The 26684-nt window shown below is 43.2% G+C and overlaps 1 protein-coding gene across 1 annotated transcript in view; it reads left to right on the top strand.

Moving 5' to 3' along the window:
• Positions 1-17257, top strand: part of LOC119977439 (adrenodoxin-like) — a 37498-nt gene extending 20241 nt beyond the window's left edge. The window contains exons 3-4 of the mRNA XM_038818348.1: positions 13760-13889; positions 16832-17257. Coding sequence (XP_038674276.1) covers positions 13760-13889; positions 16832-16946 — 245 coding nt within the window. The 3' untranslated portion in view covers positions 16947-17257. The remainder of the gene's footprint in view (positions 1-13759; positions 13890-16831) is intronic.
• Positions 17258-26684: the final 9427 nt, after the last annotated feature.

The raw sequence follows: 26684 nt of genomic DNA, 5'->3' as shown, positions 1-26684 counted from the left end.
TCAAAGTTTTACTTCTAGGAGGCCTGCGAGCCATTGGCTTAATACCTTAGAGAAAATGCTGGAAAATGTCAGCAGGTCAGGCAGCATCTATAGGGAGAGAAAAGAGCTAATTTTTCGAGTCCAGATGACCCTTTGTCAAAGCTCGACAGAGGGCCATTTGGACTCGAAACGTTAGCTCTTTTCTCTCCCTCCAGATGCTGCCAGACCTGCTGATATTTTCCAGCATTTTCTCTTTGGTTTCAGATTCTAGCGTCCACAGTGGTTTAATACCTTGTTCCTTTATAGACAGTCTTAGCACAGATTGCCCGAGAACATTTTGACCTGGAACATTGGCCCATGCTGGCTACTAAAGCCGAAATAACTACATGTCTTGGTGTTTCTTACTTCATCTGTTTTCAAGCTAAAACAATCATAATGCCTCTTGGGTAAGTTTGTTTTGGAATTCTCCTTAATTCAGGAAATTGCTTCCTCCTGTCATGGATCCCAAAGGGGAATAGTTTCCACTGTCAAAACCTGTATCTGATAAGATATAGATTATAATAGCCCTGTTTGGCAGGGTTCACAGACAACCTGGACTTGGTATGTTTTGAAATTATGTAGGCAGCAAGACTGGAATGAACTGCTCTATTCCAAAACCTAGCTGCACACAGTTGACTGCAACACTGGTGTGTGCTATTTGTGCTCCAGTCAAAACTCCTGTTGCATTATCTTATTTCATGGTGATACAGTGTCAGTAATTACATACTGTTTATTATGTAGATGTTCCACAACTGAGTTGAACCAGGGCATGTATTTAGCTGTGGAAAATTTGACTCTTTAGCATTTAGATAATCTTTTATAAGTCATCTTGTGCTGCAAGGAAGAATCATTGGGAGCAAATGGGAGAGATTTTTGTCCTTGTTGGATCCAGTTGTACCCTGTTAGTATAATTATGTAATGTGTAAAATATATTTTTACAAATGAAAACCTTTCTGGAAGCATAGATATGTGTAATCTATTCTTAATTTAAACATCTTGCATGCCTGTAGATATTGGGAACAGAGATTCTGATGCTTGTCCACAGATGAACAGCCTGTCAAACCATGCTGTCTCGACTTGTTCAAGTAGCCACTTGGGTGAGATACCATTCAGACGAGGTGCCATGTGCCTGTGAGACTTCCTAGGACAAGACAGTGCCTTTAGAAAAAGCAAATGGAAAGATGATACCTTGTTGCATGACTGGTAACTTTGCATCATTTGTGGAGATTTAACTGTTCTAAACTAGACCATCAGATTTTTTAAATCCCATCCTGTTCACTCAGAACCATTTAAGATGACGACTGAGGTGTAAATACAAGAATACTAAATCTTTTCATCCACAATTTTAAATCTAAGATATAGGGAAGTTACTATAAACATTAGATAGAATTAAACCTAATTTGTTTGAATGTCAGCTAAGGTGAAAAATTTAACCTGCTAGGTTCTATCTAGGGAGGTGGTCTTACAACTCATCGGATCCCACCCAGGGAAATGTGACCTTCAATTTGCACTGCTAAAAGGTCTGATAACCAAGGACGTCTGAGGTTGGGATAAGCAGCCCTGTTTAGCTCTAACTTTTTCTCCGCTTTTGGGGTTTATTTTACTGTTTGCCACTAGGTGCTGCTGTAATAACACACAGTGAGAGCAATTAGTTCCTGGTCAACTGACTAAGGTATATTTGCTGTTGGTTTTGGTTAGTGCTATAAACGATGTGGAGCTTGGCAACCTCAACTGTTCTACATGAATTTAGAGATGGCACCATTGTTTAAAATTTCTGTTACTGCCATTAGTTTACCCATCAGCTCTGAATATAAATAACATGAAAACGTTAATGTTTGTCATATTAATGAGGCTACGGATTCCCTAGGATTGTGCTCGGTCTGAGAAAATACAAAGAAAGACTTGAAAAATTGATAACTCAGATTAAGGAACCAGATGATTTTTTTTAAATTATTCGTTCATGGGCAGTTAAGAGTCAACCCACATTGCTATGGACCTGGAGTCACATGAAGGCCAGACCAGATAAGGACGGCACATTTCCATCCCTAAACTACATTAGTGAATAGATGGGTTTTTACCACAATCGACAATGGTTTCATGGTCATCATTAGATTTTTAATTCCAGATTTTGATTGAATTCAAATTTCGGCATCTGCAATGGCGGGATTTAAACCTGGGTCCCCTGAGCATTATTCTGGGTCTCTGGTTTACTAGTCCAGTGACAATATCACTGCTACTGCCTCCCTGTGTTAGTGTTTAAAATTATACAAGTATGGGATTGCAAGGATAGAAGCAACTGTCTCCATTATCAAGAATCAGGAGCCTTAAATACAAAATTAAATGTAAAATATATTGAACAGAGAGTAGGAGAACTTTTTTGAGGCTGTAGAATTTACTTCCAAGGTCAATGGTTGAGATAGAAGCTATCAACTTTCGACTTCCGGTAGTGGCATGTAGGTGGAAGTCGCATGTTGGATAGCTCCTGCTCGAGGCTCAGTTTTTTTGGAATTTCATGCCCAGTCCCAGGGGCAATGTTTGGATGAGCAGCTACAGGAGGGGGATGCCTAAAAACCAGAAGAAAACCGTCAGGAAGAAGGGGGAAAGCGAAGATTTGCTGTCGAGCAATGGGTCAGCTCTGTAGCAGGAAAGATGGTGGAGGCTGGATCGCTGGGTGGGGCTGTGCCCTTCACAGCAGAGAAGATGATCAAGGTGATGGACAGGGAGTTTGAGAATCAGTTTGCCAAACACATGGAGGTGATGAGGAAGAAAATGATGACGGCAATGAAGGTACTGGTGGAGGAGGTGATTGCCCTGATGAAGGCATCGCCAAGGTGTGGGAGCAAGGGAGTGGAGGTGGCTTTGGCGCAGCACAGTGACCAGTTCACCTCAATGGGTGGGGAGCTGCGGAGGATGGTGGAAGCCAACAAAGGACTGAACGCGAAGGTGGAGGACCTGGAGAATAGATCTAGGTGGCAGAACGCAAGAATTGTGGGTCTGCCTGTGGGGGTGGAGGGCCCGAGGCTGACTTTACCAAGATTTTGGCAGAGTTAGGGAAGGGGGAAGATCCCTCCCGGTATGAACTGGATAGGGCTCATCGGTCGTTGAGGCCTAAACCAACGACAAATGAACCACCAAGGGTGGTAATAATTTGTTTTCACAGGAACCATATGAAGGGGAAGGTCCAGAGTTTGGCAAAACAGAAACGGGAGGTGCAATAGACAGGAGCTGGTATACATATACACCAGGACGTAATTGTGTAGCTGGAGAGCAGGCAGAAGGCTTTCGGCCGAGTGAAGGCGGCACTGTACAGCGGTGATGTGAGGTTTGGCGTGGTGTATACAGCAAAGTTTGAGGGTGACCTACAACTCTAAGGACTTTTACTTCAAGGCGGTGGAAGCAGCAGAGGCCTTTACGAAGGCTGAAGGACTGGGGCAGAAATGGGATTGGGCTCTGGTCTTGCACTGAGGGTAGGATGGTGGAAGGTTGTATATGTTTTGTTTCTCGTTTTTTATTCGTGGTTCAAGGGTGTTAAGTTGCCTGTTTGGGAAGGGTAGGAATTGGGATTTTTCGCGATGTCAGTTTTCTGGGGTTTGTGTCTGAACTTCGCTTCTCAGAGACTGGGCATGAGGCGGGAAGTGGGAAGACGGGGGCCTGGGCAGGGGCCTCCACACTAGCCAACGTAAGGTATGCGATGTTGGGCAAGAGGGTGAGGTTTCAAATGGCGATGGTAGTAATGGACCAGAGGGTAGATATGTGATTGTAACGAGGGCATTGGAGGGGAGGACACTTGAGCTAATGAACAAAGGAGGTTGAGTGGTGACCTGATGGAGGTCTACAAAATTATGAGGGGCACAGACAGAGTGGATAGTCAGAGGCTTTTTCCCAGGGTTGAGGCGTCAATTACTAAGGGGCATAAGTTTAAGATGCGAGGGGCAAGGTTTAGAGAAGATGTACGAGGCAAGTTTATTTACACAAGATATTGGGTGCCTGGAACTCACTGCCGGAGGAGGTGGTGGAAGCATAGACAATAGTGACGTTTAAGGGGAATCTTGACAAATACATGAATAGAGGGATACGGACCCCAGAAGTGTGGAAGATTTTAGTTTAGACAGGCAGCATGGTCATCGCAGGCTTGTAGGGTCGAAGGGCCTGTTCCTGTGCTGTACTTTTCTTTGTTTTTTGTTCTTAATAGCAGGGGTGATTGGAATATGGTGCGAGGATGGACCAGGTCACAACCGCACAGAGGCGCTGACTGAGTGAGATGGGAGGAGTGGAGGTTTATGCATCCGAGGGGCAGCACAGTTGCTTCACAGCTCCAGGGTCCCAGGTTCAATTCCCGGCTTGGGTCACGGTCTGTGCTCTCCCTCTGTCTTGGGTTTCCTCAGGGTGCTCCAGTCCAAAGATGTGCAGGTTAGATGGATTGGCCGTGATAAATTGCCCTTAGTGTCCAAAAAGGTTGGTTGGGGTTACTGGGTTATGGGGTTACTGGGTTATGGGGTTACGGGGCTAGGGCAGAGGTGTGTGCTTAAGTGGGGTGCTCTTTCCAAGGGCTGGTGCTGACTCGATGGGCCAAATGGCCTCTTTCTGCACTGTAAATTTTACGATTCTATGAAACTAGATATAGTCTCAAGAAGAAAACAAAGGATATCCAAAACTACACAAATAAAAGATAACGAGATTAAAATGAAACCGGCAAAGGGAGCTCATGATAAATAGCAAATTGAATGCAAAATACAGGGAGAACTGAAAAAGAAGTATAAGGGACAAAGCGAGTGAATGAAAATAGTTTAATGGGTAACATGAATGGAACCTAAAAGTATTTTGTAAAAATAAAAGGTAGGGTGTGGCCAATTGAGACCCAAAAGGATCTTCGAAAAAAAGACATGCATTTCATATAGTTGCCTTATGTGTGTAATTTTGTGTAATTATTTGTTTTGAATATGTACTGATTCTTTATTATTGGCTTGCTTAAATATCTGACCATATTACATGGGCCAGTCTGAAAATAAGTAGCTTTACTGAGAAATATGCGATTGCAACCTACATAAGGAAACATATTCTTACACATAAAGTTCTGATGTATAGACAGTGTAACTTTGATAGTTCACGGCTGCTGAGCTTTGTTTTTAATCTTTCCGAGTGCAATGTTTTAATTTGATAGTGAAAGCTGCACCACAAGAGAGTCAACACAAGGAGGAACAACAAAGGACTTGCTGATGGACAGATTCTGTACTGACAGGAAAAGATTTATGTATACTGTATTGCTCTTGTCTTCGCTGCTCGCCAACAGCATCTAAAAATTGGAAGAAAACTAGCAGATAAAAAATGGGAAGCATGTTAAATCTCTTTACCCACGCACAAGATGCATGGCAGCAACCTGCTGGACAGAATCTGGAAACAAACTGTAGCCTTAAATGCAGGCAGTTTGCCAGAGTAAGCTACCTTGATCCGATATGCATTTCAGCAGCTCATATCTAATTCCATGAACGTAAATCACCCTATTTAAGCTGTAGAATTTTCTGATCAAATTCCCAAAAAAAAGCTGGAATGGAGTGTCTGGGTCTTTAAAATAAAACAAAATGGGTAAGGATGATCATTTATAGAAGAGCAAATAAATATTTGGATAAAGAGGGGAATGTTGACAGGTTTTGAAGATGCAGGTTTGCACAGCGTTACATGTCAGTTACACATATCCAGAATTCAGGTGGATGATAGAATAAAATCATTAGATTGCAGGACTTCCGGTGGCGTCTGCGAGCGGAGTGGCCGCGTTTGGAAGAAGCTCCCGCCGGTCTGCGATATCGCTGTCTTTTTCGGGGGTTCTCCGCAAAGTTTTTTTTGGGGGGGGAGAATAAATAAACCTCTCTGGGGTCGGCCCTACCTCCCTCGCCCTGTGACAGCATCGAAGCTCCGTTTCTCGGTGTTGGGGGGTTGAAAAGGCGGGAGTGGAGAGACTGGTCCCGGCGGGTTCAGCTCCTCCTCCATGTTGGGCTGCACATGGAGGAGGAGCGGGGATCGTGACCTGGTTCCCCAAGGAGCAGCCTGAAAGTTGAAGGCCTCAAAGTCCACGAGCTGAAAAGAGATTTTTTTCTGTTTTTACTCTCCGAAAACTGGAAGGTAGCGGCGGGGGCGGGGCCATGGCGCGATGTAGGTGAGATGTCACACATCAGATGGCTCCCGCCTAGAATGTGGTAAGAAGACTGAGTCTGGTCTCGGGGAAATTCTGGAGAGATACAAAGAAAAGGGAGATTGAAGAAGGAAGGAAGGGTGAGAAAAAGGAAAAATAATAAGCCGTTAAAGGATGCGAAAAGCAGCGTCGAGGAAGGGAGGAAATGAAGTGCTGACAAGATGGCGGAGGCTGGGCCGCATGGTCTCACTATTTACAGTAGAGATGACCGATGTGATGGCAGTGGAGCTGGAAAAGCAGTTTGCAAGGCACATGGAGGCTTTGAGGAAGGAGATAGTGGTCACATTGAAGTCATTGGTGGAGGAGGTAATCACCCCGGTGAGAGTAGCTGTGGCAAAGACATCGGCCGAGATGAGAGAGCTTGGGCGAGAAGATGAAGGAAGTGGAGGAGGCTGCGCGCTGCACAGTGACCAGCTCACCTCTATGGGGGAACGAGCTGCGAAGGGTGGTGGCAACCAACAGAGGGCTCCGAGCAAAGCTTAAGGACTTGGTGAACGGCTCGAGGCGGCACAATCTAAGAATTGTGGGCTTGCCCGAAGGGATAAATGGTCTAAGGCCGACAGAGAACTTCGCTAAGAAGTTGGTGGAGCTGATGGGAGAGGGGGAGAACCCCTCTCGATACGAACTGGGCTGAGCTCATCGGTTGTCAAGGCCGAAGCCCAAAGTGAATAAGCCGCCAAGAGCAGTAATCATCTGTTTCCATAAGTACTGCATGAAGGAGAAGCGCGAGGTGCAGTGGGATGGTGCCGGAGTTCGGATCTACCAGGACTTGACGGTGGAGCTGACAAAGACACGAGTGGCTTTCGGGCAAGTGAAAGCAGCACTGTGCAAGATAGTGGGGGGGAGGGGGCTGGAACTTGGTGCAGGAGCCAATGTTGGGCAGGTCATGGCCGCGCTCGTTGGCCCCATCAGGGGGGTGAAGGTATTAGCTGGGCTAATGGTGGAAATGGGAGGGGTGGACTCTTGGAGGTTTCTGCACCCGAGGGAATGGGAGGACTCCTTTTTCTCAGCAGTCCATAAGGTATACTCGCGGATCGACTTTTTCGTGGTGGGGAAGGCTTTGCTGGCTGGGGTTAAGGGGTCGGAATACTCGGCAATTGCAGTGTCAGATCATGCTCCGCATTGGGTGGATATGGTGCTGGAGAAGGGGGTAACGCAGAGACCAGGGTGGAAATTAAGAGGTGGGACTTTTGGGGGACCAAGTGTTCTGTGACAAAATTGAAAAGGTAATTAAGGAATATTAAGGTTTCAACTGTACGGGTGAGTTGTCGAAGGTGGTCGTCTGGGAGGCTTTAAAGGCGGTGCTGAGAGGGGTGAGTTGATCTTGTTTAAGGCCAGGGTGGACAAGGAGGAGAGGTTGGAGCAGCAGAGGGTAATAGATGAGATGTTGGAGGTAGATAGGAGTTATGCAGAGGATGGGGACCCAGCAAAGCTGGAAACTAGGAAGGAACTACAGGCGAGCTTTGACCGACTATCTACCAGGAAGGCGGTGCGCCAACTGAGGCGAGCAAGGGGTACAGTTTACGAACATAAAGTGGGGTGTCTGTGAGCAGGTCCGCTCCGGAGGGAAGCAGCGGCAAGGGAAATTGTACAGGTGAGGGATAGGGCAGGGAAGTTGGTGGTGGTGCCAGATCTGATTAACAAGGTTTTGAGGAGTTTTAGGAGAGGTTGTACAGGTCAGAGCCACCCGGGGGAGACCGTGAGATGCAGGAATTTCTAGATGGGTTGGAGTACCCGAGGTTAGGGGAGGGGGACAAAGCTACATTAGAAGGAGCGATAGTGGAGCAGGAGATAAAGGATGCGATTGGGAGGATGCAGTTGGGAAATGTGGCAGGGCCGGATGGGTTTCCAGTAGAATGTTACAAAAAATTCAAGGATAAGCTGGCACCCCTGATGGTGGGGATGTTTGAAGAGGCGATAGAGAAGGGGGTGTTGCCACAAACCTTGGGGCAGACATCGATCTCCCTGTTGCTGAAAAACGATAAGAATCCGACGGAGTGTGGGTCGTAGAGGCCCATATCACTTCTGAACGTGGACGCAAAAATATTGGTGACGGTAGTGGCGGGTAGGCTGGAGGAGTGCCTCCCGAAGGTGATAGGTGAAGATCAGACAGGGTTCATGAGAGGGAGGCAACTCTTTTCAAACATCAGAAGGGTATTGAATGTCATTATGGCATTGGCAGAGGGGAAGGAAACAGGTGGTTGTGACATTGGACGCTGAGAAGACGTTCGGGTAGAATGGGGGTACTTGATGGCAGTTCTGGAGTGGTTTGGTATTGAACCAAGATTTGTGAATTGGGTAAAGCAACTATATAAGGAGCCGAGGGCGAGTGTCCGCACAAACAACATCAGCTCGAGATACTTTTCTCTCCACCGTCGGATGTCCTATGTCCCCCCTGCTGTTTGCATTCGCGATTGAGCCGTTGGCCATCGCATTAAGAAGTTTGGGGGTATAGAAAGGAATAGCACGGGGGGGATAGAGCATAGGATGTCCTTATATGCCGATGACTTGCTGTTGTACGTGTCGGAACCGAGTGTGTTGATAGGGGGAATATTGGAGCTTCGAGTGTTTGGGTTTTTCTCTGGGTACACACTGAATCTAGACAAGAGTGAGTATTTTGTGGTATCTCGGCCAGGTGGGGGGGATGCCATTCCGTAGGGCAGGGACTCACTTTAGGTATTTGGGGGTGCAGGTTGCCCGGGAGTTGGGGGGGCTCAGCAGGTACAACATTTCTAGTTTGGTGGGGAGAGTGAAAGCGGATCTGGCAATGTGGGGATGGTCTCCCTCTGTCACTGCGGGTTGGGTACAGGCGGTTAAAATGAACGTGTTGCCAGGATTTATGTTTATTTTTCAATGCCTGTCTATTTACCTGCCAACGGCATTTTTCAGAGAGATTGAGGGAAGGATTACGTCGTTCATCTGGGGAGGGAAGGTGGCTAGAGTTAGAAAGGTGCTACTCCAGAGGGGAAGGCAGGCAAGGGGTTTGGGTCTTCCGAACCTGATATTACTACTGGGCAGCGAATGTGGAGAAGGTGCGGAGCTGGGTCAGAGAGGTTGATTCCCAGTGGGTCAGAATGGAGGAGAGTTTGTGCAGGGGGTCAGGATTGAAAGCACTAGCAACAGCGCCGCTCCCGATAGCCCCAGGGAAGTACTCGGAGAGTCCGGTAATAATAGCTTCGTTGAAAATTTGGAGGCAGTTCATCCAACACTTCTGGTTGGGGGCAGGGTCAAGGGAAATGCTGATTCGGGGGGAACCACCAATTTGAGCTAGGGAGGTGGGATGGAAATTTTCGGAAATGGGAGGAGAAGGAGATTATGACGCTAAAAGATTTGTTTGTTAGGGGTCGGTTTGCAGGATTGAGGGAGGTGGAAGCGAAGTATGGGCTGGAGCAGGAGGAAATGTTTGGATATATGCAGGTTCGAGATTTTGCTAGAAAGGAGATACAGAACTTCTCGGAGGAGCCGATCTCCATATTGCTGGAGAAGGTGCTGACGAAGGGGGCTGGAGAAGGGGGTTGTATCAGTGTCTATGGAGCTATTTTGGAGGAGGAGAAGGCACCGCTGGTAGGGATCAAAGCAAAGTGGGAAGAAGAGTTGGGAGAGGATATGGAGGAGGGGTTCTGGTGTGAGGTCCTCCGGAGAGTAAATGCCTCCACCTTGTGCGCGAGGTTCGAGCTGATACAGCTGAAGGTGGTATAAAGTATACAGAGCACACCTCAGGGCGAGGATGAGCCGATTCTTTGAAGGAGTAGAAGATGTGTGGGGGGGGCACTAACCACATTCATATGTTTTGGTCCTGTCCCAAGCTAGAGGATGACTGGAAGGAGGTTTTTAGGATAATTTCTAAAGTGGTGCACGCGAGACTGGACCCGGGCCCCCGGGAGGCCATGTTTGGGGTGTCGGACCAGCCAGGGTTGGAAACGGGTGCGGAGGCAGATGTTGTAGCCTTTGCCTCGTTGATCGCCCGAAGGCGGATCCTGATGGGTTGGAGAGCAGCCTCTCCACGCTGTGCCCTGGCGTGGCGGGGGGATCTGTTGGAATTCTTGACTCTTGAGAAGGTTAAGTTTGAACTGAGGGGAAGGACAGAGGGGTTCTCCATTTCATGGGAATTATTCATTATGCACTTTCAAGAACTAGATAACATCGAACATTAGTTTGGGTGGGAGATTTGGGGGGAGGGGGCGATCGGTGTTAATTGGGGCTATGGGGGATTCCTGATTCCTTTTTGTCAGTTTATGTGAACATGTGGGTGAATGTTTTGGGTTTGGTGGGAGGATGGGATTGTTGTTAATGATATGGAGATTGACATATTTGTTACTGATTATTGTTTATTGTTGGTGGGTGTAAATTGGGGAGAAAATGCGAAAAAGGAGGAGAATAAAAATTGCAAGTAACAGCTTTAATTAGTTACCTCTATGGGTTTCATGGAATTCTGTTATTTTATTATTACTAACTGCTTTCCCATTAAACTTAAACCACATGCTTTTTGCAAGAAGCCAAGCTGTGGTAATGTGTAATGCTGTTATATCGGGTTTTAATCACATTTAAAGTTTAGAATTTTTGAAGTCAAATTGCACAAGTATTTTGAAGAGAAATCCATCTCTTATAATTGCTGAGGCAGAATGAAGGTGTGATAGATGAACCTATAGATCTTTTTGATATGGAGTAGTATTTTATGCTTCTATTGAATCTTTAACATAAAGTGTTCACTTCACAGAAGTGTTATAAAACAAAATGTCACATCAAGCCATGGTGGGAAATATTAGATTAGATGACCAAAAGCTTGGTTAAAAGGATAGGTTTTAGAGAGTGTCATAATGAAGGAAAGTGAGCCCTGTGTCTGCATGGGTCTCATCCCCACAACCCAAAGATGTGCAAGTTAGATGGATTGGCCACGCTAAATTGTCCCTTAATTAGAAAATTTCTTTAAAATAACACATTTTGAAAAAGGAGGTAAGTGAGGTAGAGAAGCAAAGAGGTGTCAGAAGGGTATTCCGTATCTTGAGGTTGAGGCAGCTTGGTTAAAATTTGGAATGCTCAAGAGCAGCGCAGATATCTTGAGGTAGTGGAGAGGGAGATTACAGAGCGGGGTGGGTGGATGTCTGATTCGAATGTCTGTCAGGGGGAATCTGCAAGCAAGGATAAAAATTCTGAAATCAAGTTGTTGCTTAACCGGGATCTAGGTCAACTAGCACAGGGTTGGTAGGGGAACAGGCCTTGTGGCAAGTTAAGTCACAGCAGCAGAGCTTTGGATGACCTCAGGTTTATGTGGGTATAGAATGTGAGAGACTGGGAATGCATTGGATTGATCAAATCAAGAGGCAACAGTTATTGAGGATTTTGGATGATAAGCTGAGGCTGACAAAGTTGAACCATGTTACAGAGATGATAGTAGTGTAAATATGAGGTTAGAAGTTCATCCCTGGGCCAGATAGGTTGTGAACACAGTAGCTTAATCTCACTGTTGCCAGGGAGAGGGATAGAATAATTTAATAGAACATACAGTGCAGAAGAAGGCCATTCAGCCCATCGAGTCTGCACCGACCCACTTAAGCCCTCACTTCCTATCCCTGTAATCCAATAACCCCTCCTAACCTGTCCACCTAATCTGCACGTCTTTGGACTGTGGGAGGAAACCGGAGCACCCAGAGGAAACCCACGCAGACACGGGGAGAAATTGCAGACTGTACACAGACCGTGACCCAGTGGGGAATCGAACCTGGGACCCTATAGGGAATGGAGTTTACCACAGGGAGCTTTGGTCTTTCCCAGTGTTTAATTGGAGGACATTTCTGAACAGCCAGTGTTGAATGTTGGGTAACAACCAGATTATTTAGCAACAGTGGAGGAATCGCGAGAGGTGGTGGTGCAGTAGAACTGGGTGGCCCAGTATATGAAAACTAATGCTGGACTTTCAGATGATGTAATTGAAGAGGAGCATGTAGATGCAAACTAGCAGGTGGCCTAGGATTGATCTTTGGGGAAGCCAGATATAATACTGCAGGAGCTAGAAGAGAAACCATTACAAGCAAATCTCTGGCTATGACTGAATAGATCAGAAATGAATCAAGTGAGAGGAATTCCACCCAGCTGAATGACAGTGGAGAAGCTTTGGTGGTGGATGGTGTGGTCAATCAGGTCAAAGGCTATTGTAAAAGGAAAAGTTTATCTTTGGTCGCAGTCATATACAATACCATTTGTTACTTGGATAAGAGCTAATTTGGCACTATGTCAGGGGTTGCAGCCTTACTGGAGAGATTTAGATGGAAGTGTTGTGAGAAAGGTGAATACTGATTTGAGAGGCAGCACCACATTTGACAAAATAGGAAAGGGAGGGTGGAAATGGGTCACTACTTTGCAATGATGGTTGGGTCAAGGAAACCTTTTGAGGAGAAGGGTGTAGTCAACAGATGTAAAGGAGAGAGGGACGGCACCTGAAAAGAACTGTTAACCATATTGGCTAACGCAGGAAATAATGGGGAAGTTGGATAGTCAGCAGTGGGAATAGGATCAAGGGAGTGGGAGATGGATCTCATGGACAAAAAATGCTCAGGAGGGCATAAGAAATAGGAGAGAAATTAGGAGAAATATGAGGTCAGGGCTCTTACAGGGAGGAGCATTAAAGGAAGTTTGGTAAAATGCACTAATGAAAGGGAAGGAATTGAGTGAGGCAACTGATCAGATGGCCTCTATCTTGGTGAAAAGAGGTCCATGAGTCATTTGCACTTGCTGGAGGTGAGGGTCAGGGGAGAGGGGTTTATAATGGTTCACCGTAAAGAAGCAAGGACATTTTTGTTTTGTATGATCAGCACTTTGTTGTATCTCAAGCTGTAAATGTTTGTAGAATGACAGCAGGTGTGTATAGTCTGCTTGTGTTACAACCTGATTTTCCATGACATCTCCTTATTGCTTCTAATTTCCTTTCTTCAAATGTTGTACTTTATCCAGCAGCAAGTTTTAAATTTGGGGTAGGTTGAGGTTGCTCCTTATGCTGCACGTTCGCTCACTCAGAATCATTTTTTTGTGTGTGCCTAGAAGTACTGCCCAAGTTACCCCCCTATAAATAACTCTTTTCCAGATAGTCTTCTGGTTGTCATCAGTTCTTGAATGATCTGTGTTCCTTCTGCTACTACTTCTGTGTAAACTGTCACAAACCTAGTGGTAGCATCAGAGTTTCCATCCCGATAGGTGCTTGTCTAGTTCCAGCGAAGTTACATAAATGAACTAATCTGGGAAACTTTCTAGCTTCAGTGGTGAGTTAATCTGGTTCATATCACTGCACTTATGGAGTACGCCATTAGGAAATACAAGTCATGTAGAACTGTATTGAGTATGATATCACTAGCTATTCTGCAGTAATGGACTAGTTATGATACTGGTGAATTTTCTTAGCCTGCTGCAACAAAAATATTATGGTACAATTTTTTAACCCTGTAATTAAAATCCGTTTGTCTGTAGCCTCGCAACATTTAATATTTTCCAAAATATAGTTGCAGTAATGTAATTGTAAGTCTAGCAAATACAGCTGACAGTGTATTTGCCTCACTCACTCAGGTGCATGTGAAGGAACCTTGGCATGCTCCACATGTCATCTAATCTTTGAACAGTCCATATACAAGAAATTGGACAGCATCACTGATGAAGAAATGGATATGTTGGACCTGGCCTATGGTCTCAAGGAAACGTAAGCTATTCTGTTTATTTTGCATTAATATAAATCCCAATATTAATATATTTAAATCAAATTAGAAAAACTGCAGTTTTATTTTAGGTATAGCCTCAAGATAGGTCCCAAGGAGGAGGAGAGAGTTGGAAATATGACTGGGAATTTGTTGAAAGGGATCAGTCTTGTAAAAGTGCTTTACAAGTAATGAGAGAGAGAGAGAAAGACAGACCGACAGAGGAGTTTGAAGAGGGAGTTGCAGATATAGTTTTCTTTGCAGAATGGTATGTGGAGGGATTTGTAGACTGGGACAGTTTTTGTAAATGATGTAGATGTGGCAGACGGAGTGATGAGCAACTACTGTTGTGACAGAGGATACATGCAGCACCGTTGGTCAAGGTTATGGGCAGTGAAAGATGGGAGACCAAGATAGTGGGTAATAGCATAATTTAGACTGAAGTTAACAAAAGCATGTATAGGGGCTTCAATATCAACGGTAGGCAGTATTTCAGAAATGGAAATAAGGAGTCTTTGTGATAGGAAATTGGGTTTAAAGCATAGCTTAGGTTTGAATAGGACATCTATATGTTTTTACTTAAACTAGATATGAGCAACAATAAATTGAACACTCAGGTTCACCATCTGGAGTAATTTGAAGACTTAACTTGGAGTTTTGGATTGGATTTCTAAATATTAACTTGAATTTAGCTTTCAAATATGAGTTATTTTTGGGTCTTTTACAAAACACAAATTATGTATGGGTATAAAATTGTTTACAAATTGTTGCATTACAGTGGTTTCATTCGGAAGTATTAGAGCAGCAAATGTTGAGAAAGGGTTGGTTGTACTATATATACACTGTCAATGCGTTGCATTCTGACAACCAGAAATTCCTGTTAAACGCAATTTCAGACTCTTTCAATTCTTGTGTGGAGAAGGAATGGAAGTGTTTTGTTAATGTTTGATTTTTGAAAATCTTTTCTTGGGATGTGGGTCAAAGCAGTAGGAACATATTGCCCATTGCCAGTTACCCTGGGAAGATGGGAGTAGGCCTTCTCCATTAACTGCTGCAGTCATTGTGCTAATTGTGCTCCGACAATGGTGTGAGGTCGGAAAATTGGTGATCTGCTACATTGCATCCTAAACAGAAATTGCCATCCTAGTTGTATTCTTAAAAGTGCAACAGGAGTTTTACGCAAATCAGATTTTGCCATAAGAAAGTTTTACACAGTCAGTTTCTCTTGATCGGCAGCAGATTTTTCCACAGACCACCCTCACTGTGCCCAATCCCCAAGTGCGTGTGTGTGCTCTCTCTCTCACTCTCTCTCTCTCTCTCTCTCTCTCTCTCTCTCTCTCTCTCTCTCTCGCATTAGGTGGATTTGCCATGCTAAATTGCCCTTAAGTGTCCAAAAAGGTTAAGTGGGGGTTACGGAGATAGGGTAGACATGTGGGCTTGAGTAGGGTTCCAAGGGCTGTACACCTCAGAGCCCTCAACGGGGAATCTGGGATGAAACGGTTCCTTGATGGACGGGATATACCAGTCGTGGGGGAAGGCAGGAAATGGGGTCGGGAGAGATCATGGACAGCATTAGCTCCATGCAGATGGGGAAGGTGCCGGACCAGACGGGTTCCTGGCGGACTTCTACAAAAATTTGTGACAGAACTGGCCCAGCATCTGCGATAAATGTTCACAGACTCGCTGGCTAGGGGCACATTGCCACCTACGCTAGCACAGGCCTCAATCTCGCTGTTATCCAACGGAATGTGGGTCATAGAGGCCCATCACACTGAACGCAGATGCCAAAATCCTAACTGCATTCCAGAAGTGGTCGCAGAGGACCAGATGGGCTTTGTCAAAGGTAGGCAGCTAACCTCAAACATCAGAGATGGAGGAAGAGAAAAGACAAGAGACTAGGTTGTTTGAGGCCATTTAGCTGTCATTTCGGAGCAGCAGTTTGGTTTAAATAGGTGCAGAAGGCAAGGAGAACTGAAAATTAAGCCCTGGGAGAAAATTTGAAGTTTGGGATGTATTCCGTAACCTGAAGCAACTGAATCAATATGTCAGGAGCTTGTTTCAGTCGCAAACTCGAAAGTAAAACTGTAAATTTTATTGAGGTGCATTTTATAATTACTTCAGGTATTTGAATATTGAATTAGACTAATTAGTCAGTTTCTATTTTTGCTCCACGTGTCTATTAAATTATTCTCATCCTACTTATGCCCCTTGTATCAGTTTTCATACCAAATACTTTGTTTTCTAAAAGATCGACCTATTTCTTGGAACTAAAAATGCACTGAGGATTTGTTTAGGCTAACAACTACATGAAACAAATACCATCTGTATGTGAAATTAAACTGTTTAATTTAAGTGAATTATGATTGCCTCAGGAATGACCATTCTTATCTATCAAGGTAGACTGAGGCAAATTCTGTTTTCTTAACGTACATGGAGAAATACCAGTCATAAATGGAAAATGACATGAAACCTTTCAACTTGAAGATAATTTATTGGTTTTGTTGGTCGTGCCCAGTCATCCTGTGCTATAGCCGCATTTATCTTTTCAGTTTGGGACAGATCTGTAGTCTCAACTTTAAATAGTCTCCTAACTTTAAAGGAAAATTAGTGGATGTTCTGAACATCAAAGTTATTTGTCCAAACACTTGTATAATTTTTTTAAGACACAATTAGTAAATGTTTGAAGATTGAGTGTTTGGAGATTGAGTGTTGATTTTTTTACGTTTGCTGGAATTATGAATTTTCCTGCAATAAGGGAAGGCATTGCATATATCATTAGAATTATTATGACAGTATATTACTTGACTAATCAGCAACTTGGAAAATCTCCCAAAATAACACTTTGCAATAAGCCAGAAAGATATTTTATTACATAAAGTACTGACGTAGATGCTTATCTAAAGATTCTTTAGCGTTGCTTTAAAATATAATTGAATTTGATTTTCAGGTCTCGTTTGGGTTGCCAGATCTGCCTTAAGAAGTGGATGGATGGGATGACTGTGGAAGTACCAAATGATGTTGCTGATGCTAGACAAGCCAAGGACTTTGGTTCAGGCTCCTGAAGGAAATGATCTAAATTACAAAATCCACATGGCTAAAGAAAAGTCCAGTTTTCTTTTATACAAAATAAAATTTTCAGTATAACTGGGTTACTTAATATTGAATGTATCAATAATTTCTCATTATTTTAATTTCTTGGTGGAGAAAAGACACCAACAGCATTAATTCCGAGAAGGACATTAATAAACTGCTTAACAGAACAACTGTTGTATACAATATATATATATATATATATACTCTTAAAGAAAGCAATTTTATTGTTTGAAGAAGAGGTTTGTAAATACTCTGGAAGTATTAAATGCTGGAATTCGAAGGACTATTGTTGAACATTTTTGGGATCCTGTCCAGTTTTGGCTTGCTTCAGATGGAAGTGGCGAGCATTCCTGAAATGCCAAACAAATTCCATTAGTTGCAACATACATGATATATTTCAATTACATTCGCAGTTTTTGAGAGATTAATTGATAAACACATTGAATATATTTACAGTCATAACTTTCATGGATTAATTTCTTGTGCTATACTTTGAAAATGTTGCAACATTGGGAATATCTTAATTTTTTAATCTGAGTGGCACAGTGGCTAGCACTGCTGCCTCATAGCCCCAGGTTCCATTCCAACCTTGGGTGACTGGAGTTTTCACTGTCTTCCCGTGTTAAATGGGTTTCCTCCAGTTGCTCTGGTTTCCTCCCACATGCCAACGGTGTGCAGGTTAGGTGGATTAGCCATACTAAATTGCCGCTTAGTGATCAATGGTTAGGTGGGATTATGGAAGTGGGCTTGGGTGGGGTGCTCTTTAGGTGTGTTGGTGCAGACTCGATGGAATGGCCTCCTTCTGCACTGTAGTGGGGTTACGGAGATTGGTGGTTAGAATGCCACCACATTCAGTAGTTGAGGCACATAGTTGCATTTAAGTGGACCAACAACAACGTTACCATCTTGTATTCATACAGTGTCTTTAACATAGTAAACTGTCCAAAAATGCTTCACAGGAGCATTGTTAAACAGAATTTGACACCAGTCTACACAAGGGGATATTAGGACAGTAAATCAAAAGCTTGGTTCTAGAGGTATGAGACACAGAGAGGAAAGGGATTTAGTGAGGGAATTCTAAAGCTTAGGCCCTTTGGCTCCCAGGTAAGCAACATCTCTATTTTAAGCCCGTGTCTTCAGTTGCAATGTAGGTCAGTGACCCAAGGAGCAATGGATGTACAAGTCTCAGTGCGAGTTAGGAAATGGGGCGCAGGTTTCGGGGGCGGGATTCTGAGCCCCGCACCGGGCTGGAGAATCGGCGTATACGTGCCACGCCGCCGGCACGCAATTCTCCGAGGAGCAGAGAATCGGTGCCATTTGCGGCGGCACATTTGGAGCAGTTGCGGGCAGCTGACCGCGGCCGGGCCACCAATTCTCCGGCCTAGATGGGCCGAGTGGCCACGCGGAAACGGCAGAGTCCTGCCGGCGCAGTCCACACCTGCTGACAGCCAGCGGGAACTCTGCGCGCAGGGTTGGGGGGTGGCCTGTGTGGGGGACCTCCAATGGTGTCTGACCCACGATCGGGGCCCACTGATTGGCGGGCCAACCTCTCCAGCCCCAGCCCTATTTTGTTACGCAGCCGGCCCCTGAACCCCTGCGCCATGGTGCGTTGGGACTGGTGCGTTGAGGAAGTCCCCTGCGCCCAGTTCCATGCTGGCCCCTAGTGGGGGCCAGAATCGGTAGTGCCCACGCCCGTTTCGTGCCGTTGTGAAACGCAACAGCGTTCATGACGGCGCGAACACTCTGCCTGTATTTCGGAGAATCCCGCCCAGGATATCCTCAAGCTTATAGAAAATAGAAAGTAGCAGGCTGACTGGGATGTGTTTGAATTGTCAAATCTGGAGGTAACAAAGGTATGGATGAGGGTTTAAGCAGTAGATGAATGATAAAGAACGTTAGGATGACCGAAATAGAAAGATATACTGATGGGGTTAGATTAATTACAACCGGGGGAGACTTGCATAGAATTTACAGTGCAGAAGGAGGCCATTCGGCCCATCGAGTCTGCACCGGCTCTTGGAAAGAGCATCCTACCCAAGGTCAACACCTCCACCCTATCCCCACAACCCAGTAACCCTACCCAACACTACGGGCAATTCTGGACACTAAGGGCAATTTAACATGGCCAATCCACCTAACCTGCACATCTTTGGACTGTGGGAGGAAACCCACGCACACACGGGGAGGATGTGCAGACTCCGCACAGACAGTGACCCAAGCCGGAATCGAACCTGGGACCCTGGAGCTGTGAAGCGATTGTGCTATCCACAATGCTACTGTGCTGCCCGTGTGCGGAGTATAAACACCTGCATAGACCAGTTAGACTGATTGATCTGTTTTTGTGCTACAAATTGCAATATTTTCTCTTGTTGGACAATGCAAAAGAGAAGACTGCGATTATAAGACTTTAATCTGAAAAATACCAAATTCCTTATTTTCCATTTTATTGCAAGGAGTATTACAGCCATATAATTGTGATGCGAGGATATATTGTGTCGTGCATTTTTAAATCTTGCTTATTCCCTCCTACTCTTTTTTTCCTCCATATCTCTCCATTGCTTGACTTTAATTTTTATTAATGTCACAAGTAGGCTTACATTAACACTGCAATGAAGTTACTGTGAAAATCCCCTAGTCGCCACACTAGGACCCCTGTTTGGGTACACGGAGGGAGAATTCAGAATGTCCATTTCACCTAACAAACACGTCTTTCGGGACTTGTGGGAGGAAACCGGAGCACCCGGAGTAAACCTATGCAGACAAGGGAAGAACGTTCAGACTCCGCACAGTCGCCCAAGCCAGGAATCAAACCTGGGACCCAGGCGCTGTGAAGCAACAGTGCTAACCACTGTACTACCGTGCAGCACCTTGAGACATCCAGTGGTCATGAAAAGTGCTCAATAAATGCAAGTCTTTCTTTATTATGTCCTGCACACCCATTTCCAGGCTATTAACTTGCATAACATAAGAACTAGGAGCAGGAGTAGGCCATCTGGCCCCTCGAGCCTGCTCCGCCATTCAATTAGATCATGGCTGATCTTTTGTGGACTCAGCTCCACTTTCCGGCCCGAACACCATAACCCTTAATCCCTTTATTCTTCAAAAAACAAAAGACCTCCAGTCTAAAAACTAGCTGTTTATCACATGTCTACTTTCTGTCACAACCAATTTTTTATCCATGTTGCCACTGACCCTTTAATCCCTTAGGCTTTAATTTTGCTAACAAATCTATTGGTACTTCATCAAAAGCCTTTGCATGTCCATATATTAATCAACCATACTATCCTTGTCAATCCTCTGTTAATTCATCAAAAAATAAATTGGATTAACAATTATGCTAGTTAAATCTATGGATAAGGATATTAATATAATATGAATTCATTGGCTTTACCCTCTTAAATAATTCCTTTAATTCAGTATGATTCATATTAGGAACAGTATAGAATGAGTAGTTGAATATACCTTCCTATTCCCTGGGACTCTATTTGTGCTCTAATACATAGTACAAGTAAGTCATCCATGCTAACTATTTCTGACAAATAGGCGTTAGTTCCCTGTAAATGTATATTATTAATGTGGGGCTGTTTGAACTGCCATAAGTTATATATTTCTTAGTGCTTTCAGCACATGGAATATATTTAAAATAGACAGGATTACTGGAATATATGTCTAATTATCCCAACTGAATATGATTTGCTGTAGCAACATTGGAGGTAATTTTCTACATTTCACTCTGAAGTAAAGAAAACAGTCGATGGACTGTAATAGTTAATATAATACCTGTATTCATGCTGTAGACCAGTGCTTCTCAAAGTGTGGTACGCGTACCGGTGCCGGTACGCGAGCCATCGTCTGCCGGTACGTGGAGTGTTTCCAGAAAAGAAAGAGACAGTAATCCTGGATTGGCTTGTTTCGCTCACCGGTCCCTGGCACGTTGAAAAAAAAAACTGCCGCTCCGCCACATCAGATAGTTTGAGAAGCACTGCTCTAGACTATTTAGATTTTGAAATGTAAAATAAAAGTGCTCTTATCCATTTCTCAAAAGAATCCTTTGATAAAATTGCCCCAATTAATAATCAGTATGTCTGATGATATCCATTTATTATATTTAATATGTTGCTGAATTTTGTGTCAAAATCTTCAGAGGAATTTAGGTTCCACATATGAACTTCATTAATGAAATGCCATACATTCTGGTACGGATAAATGCAGCTAATTCTCACAAATGTAAACAGACGGTTGGGTTGTTTTCAAATTTTGAATAATCATTATTAATCAATAATTCTATTTAGACAGATTTTACATTGGAGAACTTTCACATTTCTCTGAGAAAGTCGGACGCCTATGGTCCCCTGATTGGACATGAAAACAGTGTTCTGTGTCTAAGATGGCAGCTTTGATTGGAGAAGCATGCCTTAGCCAGAGCAATGATCATCAAGAGCCCCTATGATATCTAGATAAGCAGTTGGATTGCCAGTATCTGACGAGTCCAAAAGACAGAAAGGAGAGGAACAAAGAAGCTTGTGGTGGTGTATACCCTCGGGTCAAAGCTTGCGGAGCTAGTAGTGACCCCACTGAGTGTCCTTAGAATTGCACAAGAACAGAATGTCTCTTACCCTTTATCAAGAGTTTCTGATTCTCAATCATAATTTGAATATTTCAGTAAATGTTATTTAACTTCTTACTCACACTTTAAAATATATATATTGTAATGTAAAATTGAATGATCCATTATTAAATGGAATTTTAAAAATATGTTTTGAATGAAAGTTGTCACAGAGTAGGTGCCATAACCCTTTTGCCCATTATCCTGTAAGTCTGCACCCTCAATAACAAAGCTAAAAGTTTCTGTCACTTAACACATTTTTGCTGAGGTTCATACAGATTGTGACATTGGGGAAACAAAATAAAACCATTCATTCCCGAGCACCAATATCCCAGCAGAAAATTCACGGAAAACGTTTTTTAAAAACTCCAATAGAATGTTAAAATGATCCAAGTATTTTATTTTTTTACTGAAAATTTCATCTTCACTTCTTGCAAAAGTCTTAAAAAGAAATATACAAATAAATTAAAAACAAAACAGCACTGCATAATCAAGACTAAACAATAGTCTTTTAATTCATTGCTTGACCTGGACGGCACCACCCTTGGGCAGTAGAATGTAACAAATCTAGTCAAAACAGCAATGCTGAAGCTTGGGAAGTTTCCATATACAAGATGTGTATACCGAGCGGTTCTTGTCCTTCATTTACAGCCTCTGTTTACTAATAAAATGTTAGGTATCCACACTCCTGTGTCATTGTTTTTTTGTTAGTCCTATCTACAAGTCAGATGATACCATTTTTTTCCAAAATTGTGTTTTAAAAGTATTTTCAACTTTGTTTAGGTGATGAATTTCTATTCCATTGCATATTATGTGAAATTGTTCTGTCTTTACAACTTCATGAAATTTGGATGCAATATGACAGAAATAGCATGGAATTCCTTGTCAAATTTACTTCAGCGTAAAGTTGTAATTTAGATTTAAAGAAAATGTTAGCTGGACATTGCCAGATATTTCTCACATTACTAATATTGCTTATATGATAACAGGAACACTTTACATTGATGTGTTTTTCCACCAACAATTTATTAAAACCCCAATAGAATTTTAAAGATTCATTATGTTCAGAGACGCTGAGCATTGGGACACTAGCGCAAATAACCGAATGGAGGAACATAGACTGCTGTCCCCATGCGACTTAGTTCCCACCCATCTCTGCTGTATTGGGTGGCACTAGACTAGAAATCAAGTGTAGCAAATTCGATTGAGGAACTTAGGTGTATTACAAAGATCGTGGAAAAGAATATTGTTACACTCTAGAATTCATTTGAGTAAACATCTTATTATGCACCGTCTCGCTATTGCTGTGATAAGTCATGACCTCTGGTATAACATTGCTCATGGCTCCCACTCTTATTATTGACACCACATGAGACTTTGTCTATGAATGACCCTCATTATAAATGTTTTGTGTGATTTCTGAATAGTGGATTGCATATTTCAATTTAGATTTTTCTTGCTTAGGAATTGCTTCTCAGTACATTCTGTTGCACATGACAGCATAGTGCTTTCTCAGTACAACTGCAATTTAATTTCCTATTTTTGTTACCCTCTGTTCTCCTGCCACAATCCTGTTTATTTAAAACTAGCAGGAGAACTTCCTACATCCTTAAAGTGAATCATTTTGATGGTTGTTCGAACAAACCTTCACTGCAAACAACTAAACAATTTGTAGTTGAACTTTTTTGGATAGAAAATAATAGTCCAATTAGAATATTGCAATTCCCAATTAATTATTTAAAAGCATGATCTATAGTTTTGATTACTTGGTACTGAAAACCCCGAATCAAGAAGACCTCTGATTCAATTATTGATCAGAGTGGGGTCAGTTGATCTTATTAGCAAGAGGTAATGAGAACTGGTCAAAGTGCTTCAGGGTGGGGAAGGAAAAGTTAATTATGATTGCTGATCTCAATTGCAAACCATCCGACCCTACTTAAAAATCCACATGTAAAATTCAAGTAATAATTGGACTTTGCTTGGTCCAACATCTGCTGAATAGATGTTGACCATTTCTAGAATCATTTGGGTGAGGTCATTAGAGGGCAGCAGCTCCCAGTGTAGCAATACTATATCTTCCGAGTCACTGCTTTGTGAAAAGGAAATAAAGTACAGAGATATCTAGGGATTTGGAGTAAAAGGAATGAAGTAAAAATGGAGTTATGTACAGATTAACTGAGATTTAAGTGAATAGCAGGACAGGCTTGAGTTATCAATGGCTTTCAGTGTCCCTTTGTGTTTATTGTGAATTTTTATGAAAGCGAACTACCATGCTCTGCTACATCAGGAACCCAGAGCTTTCTAGGCTACCCAGTCCAGCTTATTTTCAAAATTGGTTGAAGCAAGTACTTTGTTACTTAACGGGAGATCCCTTGGACACAATGCATTTTTCACCTAGAGCTGGCTTTTTAAAGGTGAAACTCTAATTAGCAAGCACACTTGTCATTTTACAAATGACCAATGCCAATTACTCTTGTGATGAATATGAAAAGGGGCTGGCCATGGAATTCTGATGCAAGTGGGTTTGATATCACCATCAAAGAGACATGGATAGAAGCGATCAAAGTTAAGGAATAAATATTCCACAGAATCCCTACAGTGCAGAAGGAAGCCATTCAGCCCATTGAGTGACCAGCATGCCAAAAGAGCATCTGAGCATCCTACCCCAAACCCCCTCCCTGTAACCGCACCAAACCGGCACATCATTAGAATGGCCAACCTACCAAACCGGCACATCTTTGGACTGTGGGAGGAAACCCACACAGACACCAGGCGAACATGTAGACTCCACATAATCACCCAAAGCTGGAATCAAACCTGGGTCCCCGGCGCTGTAAGGCAGCAGCGCTAATCACTGTGCCTCCAGGGTATATAAAATTTTGGAAAAGCAGAATGGGAAAGGAGGTAGCTGTGATAATAAAGCATGATTTAAGGCAAAGAGAAAGAAAGGATCTTGGGTCAGAAGATCAAGAAATAGAATCAGGTGGAAATTAGGAATAAACAATGGTCAGAAAACATTGGTGGATGCAGTTGAAATACCACACCTCTCCCAGAGAATCATTATACTGTTGGGCAGAGCAATGAGCAGGAAATAATTGGAGCTTGTAGCAAAGGCAAATATAATAATCATCAGGGACTTTGATCTGGACATATCAAATTGCAAAGGTAGCCTGGAAGATGAGTTTGTAGAATGCTTTGATGATAGCTTCCTAACAAAGGACATTGTGGAACTAACTGGGGACATACTGTTTTAGAGCCTGTATTTTGTAATGAGATAAGGTTAATGCCTAATCTTAATAAAAGATCAGCTATGAAAAAATGATAACACAACTAAATTCCCAATTATGTTTGAAAGTGACAGATTTGAGCCCAAAGCAAGAATCTTAAACAGAAACTAGGTTAATTATGGTAAATATGACTGAGGATGCTGGAGAAGGGGATGGTGGGCTCTCTCTTCTGGTGTTAGTTACACAACCCCTGAGCGACATTCTACTGTTGAGAGTCCACAGCTGGGAGCCATGAGAGGGGAGAGAGAGAAGATGATTGATCTGAATCTTTTGCACTGGTGACTGTTTAATGTCTGGAGGATGTGTGTTTGTTTACTGCAGCCTCATTGCTTTTACTGAGGGTGGAGGGCAACAGACAGTGAGGGTGGCAGGCAGAACTGATACCAGGAGAGAGGTGATAACTTACCCGTGGAGCTCGGTGGAGGTCATTGGTCTTTTTCCTACATTGGTTGGCAGTCCTCGTCATGCTGCCTGAACTGACAACCGCTGCCACAACCTCCCAGGCGGCATTGGTGATTCTGCTGTTGGGGGAACAGGATGTCCCGTCTTGCATTCAGAACGTTGAGAAGCCTAGCCAGGTTGGCCTCCCCAAAGTGAGGAGTAAGTCTGTGCGCTGCCATGCTTGTGTGTTGACTGGGAGTGAGTAGTGAGGGAGCGTTTAAAAGCAGCTTTCCCTTGTGAGTGACGAGATGCTGAGGCGCGGGGTCTGGCAAGTCAGACAGTGAGACAGCCAACAATGGTGAGAAGCTCAAGAGGGCTCACTTCCGTCACTAAGTGCTGTTAAACATGGGCCACGATCTCGCCAACACAACCATTGAGAAAGACACCGCCAATCGTGCCTTTTTCCGTTAAATTGCACCCATTGAGTACAATTTACATATCTTCTATTTCTAGAAAGAGTGAGAAACTTAAAATAATTAATTCAGTATAAACAAAACGTTTTTTGAGAAACTTGAGGGAATAAAAGCCGACACAGCCCCAGGACCTGATGCCCTACATTCTTTTCCATCTTAATTTCTACATTCTTAAATAGCCCTGAAGATCCTCTGCAGGCACATCTTATTTCGCATTAGGGCCAATGAGTGTAACTTACTGAATGAAAGTTTGGGATCATTATATGGGCATGAATAATTTCACTACTCAGCAATATGTTCATTCTTTTCAATTAAGTTTTAAAAATCATAATTTATTGCATTGAAAAAAATCAGATCTAAAAGGTCAAGCTATCATATGTTTCATGCTCAATGTCAATAGTGACCTATTTTCTGGCTGTGAATCCTCAATTAGTAAGCCTGTTCAGCACACCAAAATGAAAATTGTTAAGGACCTTTCCAGCCCATGGGCAAAACATGCATCAACCTGTTGCAGTGTGTGCAAGTCTGTTAGTTATATCAATAGGGAAAGGGGGAAAAAACCCATCGTTTTTATAATTAAACGTAGAAAATGCTGGAAATACTCAGTGGGTTAAGCAGCATCAATGGAGTGGGAAACCGAGCTAAAATGTCATGTTGATGACCTTTCATCAGAACTTTGTAAAATTTCCAATAGCTGCAGTATTCTGCCCTTTTACTTTCACCATGAAGAGTCTCCAAGCCAAACTACTGCAAACTTACTCCTGAGAAAGGATGTGCAGCATCTCCCTGCAAAGACAAGCCATAACTCCAGAGACCATACAAGCAGAAACACTGGTCAATCAACTGGTTGTGATACTCAATGCGTGAGGATACAAACACACCCTGTCCTTCCAGAGCCTTTCACTAAATTCCCACAATATTTAAGATCAATCCCATCTCCCAAGTGTTACCTTTTTTTAA

Source organism: Scyliorhinus canicula, chromosome 14 (assembly GCF_902713615.1).
Source record: "Scyliorhinus canicula chromosome 14, sScyCan1.1, whole genome shotgun sequence".
Taxonomy (NCBI): domain Eukaryota; kingdom Metazoa; phylum Chordata; class Chondrichthyes; order Carcharhiniformes; family Scyliorhinidae; genus Scyliorhinus; species Scyliorhinus canicula.
This window is presented reverse-complemented; position numbering and strand designations above follow the sequence as displayed.